General features: G+C 44.5%; 1 protein-coding gene across 1 annotated transcript; it reads left to right on the plus strand.

Annotated features, from left to right (window-relative positions):
• Nucleotides 1–735: 735 nt before the first annotated feature.
• LOC134361119 (nucleolin-like) lies at nt 736–3,189 on the plus strand. Its single transcript, XM_063076058.1, is given in 4 exon segments — nt 736–1,759; nt 1,761–2,116; nt 2,118–2,676; nt 2,678–3,189. Coding segments are annotated over 4 exon segments (2,025 nt in total). The 5' UTR covers nt 736–868; the 3' UTR covers nt 2,897–3,189.
• The last annotated feature ends 520 nt before the right edge of the window (nt 3,190–3,709 follow it).

The raw sequence follows: 3,709 nt of genomic DNA on the forward strand, positions 1-3,709 counted from the left end.
GAGCTTACTGAGAGCAGGTCTGATTCTACCTATGCAGCTACATGGAAGCGAGTGCAAACAAAATGACCAGTCTGCCTCAAGAAGCTGGGCCTTGCCTGGTTCTGCTTACCAGGAAGCCAGGAAGCAAGAAATTCAAAAGAATGGTACAAGTAGGTGCCCAATGAACCTTTAGCACTCAGTGGTCCTGCCCACTCGTGACCCTCAGTGCTATCACATCAGACTAAAAAAATCCTTTCTTGGCCATGAGTTGGGAGGAATCTAGGAAGGCAGTGGGCAAAGGCGAATTGCCTGGAGAAAATGGGATAAAAGTTCCATTCTCCATACTGCTGTTACATGACCTGAGCTGATAATGGGTCATGGTTTTGATATTTCCTTTACTTAAAATTTACTTTTTCTATTTCAGTATGCCCAGTATTAACCCATTTTTTAAAATTCCCGCTCGTATGCCCCTTAGAAAGTCTTCCCAATTCACCCTTAATTCCTTTCCCTGGTCATCCCAGAGCAGTTTATAAGTTACATGTATCCGTTATGGCAAATATAACTTTCATCTTCATTATCAATTTTCTTATATTTTAGTTAGTTCAATAAGCATCCATTTAATGCCTACCACCTGTGAGATACTATTCTCAGTGCTGGAGGTAGACAGTATAAAGCTTGACTTCCATTCCTTGAGAAAATTAGGGTCTACAAACACATAAACAAGGCACTATAAATAGTTTATTTTCCGAGTCTCGAGCTGTAGCTGGCAGCCAAGAGCACGTGCTCCGGAATCCTCAGTACTCGCGGCCGCCATCGACGTCGCTTGCGTTCCGCTGGGCTCATCTGCGCCATTTGCCAGCCACACACTCCCCCGACATAAGCCGCTATCATGGTGAAGCTTGCAAAGGCAGGAAAAAATCAAGGTGACCCCAAGAAAATGGCTCCTCCCCCGAAGGAGGTAGAGGAAGACAGTGAAGATGAAGAAATGTCAGAAGATGAAGAAGATGACAGCAGTGGAGATGAGGTTGTCATTCCTCAGAAAAAAGGCAAGAAGGCTACCACAGCTCCAGCAAAGAAGGTGGTGGTTTCCCCAACAAAAAAGGTTGCAGTTACCACACCTGCCAAGAAAGCAGCTGTCACCCCAGGCAAAAAGGCAGCAGCCACACCGGCCAAGAAGATGGTTACACCAGCTAAAGCAGTGGTGACAACTGGCAAGAAGGGAGCCACACCTGGCAAAGCACTGGTAGCAACCCCTGGTAAGAAGGGAGCCGCCACTCCAGCCAAGGGGGCAAAGAATGGCAAGAATGCCAAGAAGGAAGACAGTGATGATGAGGAGGAGGACGACAGCGAGGAGGATGAGGATGAAGATGAGGATGAAGATGAGGACGAGGATGAATTTGAGCCAGCGGTGATGAAAGCAGCCGCTGCTGCCCCCGCCTCAGAGGATGAGGATGACGATGACGACGATGAAGATGAGGAGGAGGATGACGATGAGGAGGATGACTCTGAAGAAGAAGCTATGGAGACCACACCAGCCAAAGCAAAGAAAGCTGCAAAAGCTGTCCCTGTGAAATCAAAGAGCATGGCTGAGGATGAAGAAGATGAGGAGGAGGAGGATGACGAGGAGGAAGATGAGGACGAGGATGAAGAGGAAGACGAGGAGGAAGATGATGAGGAGGAAGATGAGGAAGAAGAAGAGCCTGTCAAAGAAGCACCTGGAAAACGAAAGAAGGAAATGACCAAACAGAAAGCAGCTCCTGAACCCAAGAAACAGAAGGTTTGAAGGCACAGAACCAACTACATCTTTCAATCTCTTTGTTGGAAACCTGAACTTTAACAAATCTGCTCCTGAATTAAAAACTGGTATCAGTGATGTTTTTGCTAAAAATGATCTTGCTGTTGTGGATGTCAGAATTGGGATGACTAGGAAGTTTGGCTATGTGGATTTTGAATCTGCTGAAGACCTGGAAAAAGCCTTGGAACTCACTGGCTTAAAAGTCTTTGGCAATGAAATTAAACTAGAGAAACCAAAGGGAAAAGACAGTAAGAAAGATCGAGATGCAAGAACACTCTTGGCCAAAAATCTCCCCTACAAAGTCACTCAGGATGAATTAAAAGAAGTGTTTGAAGATGCTGTGGATCGATGGGCGATCCATTTCGCTATACTACACTGGAGAGAAAGGTCAAAATCAAGACTATAGAGGTGGAAAGAATAGCACGTGGAGTGGTGAATCAAAAACACTTGTTTTAAGCAACCTCTCCTACAGTGCAACAGAAGAAACTCTGCAGGAAGTCTTTGAGAAGGCAACTTTTATCAAAGTGCCCCAGAGCCAAAATGGCAAATCTAAAGGGTATGCGTTTATAGAATTCACTTCATTTGAAGACGCTAAAGAAGCTTTAAATTCCTGTAATAAAAGGGAAATCGAGGGCAGAGCCATCAGACTGGAGTTGCAAGTGCCACGGGGATCACCTAATGCAAGAAGCCAGCCATCCAAAACTCTGTTTGTCAAAGGTCTGTCTGAGGATACCACTGAAGAGACATTAAAGGAGTCATTTGATGGCTCTGTTCGTGCAAGGATAGTCACTGACCGGGAAACTGGATCCTCCAAAGGGTTTCGTTTTGTAGATTTCAACAGTGAGGGAGAGGCAAAAGCTGCCAAGGAGGCCATGGAAGATGGGGAAATTGATGGAAACAAAGTTAGTTACCTTGGACTGGACCAAGCCTAAGGGCGAAGGTGGCTTTGGGGGTCGTGGAGGAGGCAGAGGAGGCTTTGGAGGCCGAGGTGGTGGCAGAGGAGGCCGAGGCGGATTTGGTGGCAGAGGCCGGGGAGGTTTTGGAGGGCGAGGGGGTTTCCGAGGAGGCAGAGGAGGAGGAGGAGATCACAAACCACAAGGAAAGAAGACGAAGTTTGAATAGTTCTTCTGTCTCTGTTTTTCCCTCTTCCGTTTGAAAGAAAGGACTCTGGGGTTTTTACTCTGTTACCTGATCAATGACAGAGCCTTCTGAGGACATTCCAAGACAGTATGCAGTCTGTTGTTCTACTTGGAAATTCACATAGATAACATTTCAAGGGTGATCCCTGTTGGTTTTGACTGGATATTCATATAAACTTTTTAAAAAGATGAGTGTGATAGAGCTAACCCTTCTCTGTAAGTTTTGAATTTATATTGTTTCGTCCCATGTACAAAACAATTTTTTTTTCCTACAAATAGTTTTTTTTTTTTTTGCATTGCGGGGGTTGTAAAGGAAAAGCAGAATGTTTTATCATGGTTTTTGCTTCCGTGGCTTTAGGACAAATTAAAAGTCAACTGGTGCCAGAAAAAAAAAAAAAAAGTTTATTTTCCAAAAAAAGTACAAGATAGAAACTAGTGATAAGGCTAGCAAGGTTGTCACTGGCCAAGTTATCGTGACCATGGTGTACCATGCTAAGGAGCTTGGATTTTATCTTTAGAAGTGAGAACCCACTGAAGGATTTTAACTTGAAGTATGCCCAGATTAGGTTTACATTTTAGGAATGTCACTCTGGGAATTTTTGGAAGGTGGATTTAAAGAATGCAGCGTTGGAGGAAGGAAGAACAGGACAGCGATTGTTATTAAGATCCAAATGAAAAATGATGGGGCCGAAGTGGGGCAGTGATAGTAAGAATCCTGTGTATGGATTGGTTTGAGAAGTACATAAGAGACGAAATCAACATGATGTGAGCATTCTTAATTTTTGGCTTGTTTGAG

The sequence above is a fragment of the Cynocephalus volans genome, chromosome 12 (assembly GCF_027409185.1).
Source record: "Cynocephalus volans isolate mCynVol1 chromosome 12, mCynVol1.pri, whole genome shotgun sequence".
In the NCBI taxonomy this organism is placed as follows: domain Eukaryota; kingdom Metazoa; phylum Chordata; class Mammalia; order Dermoptera; family Cynocephalidae; genus Cynocephalus; species Cynocephalus volans.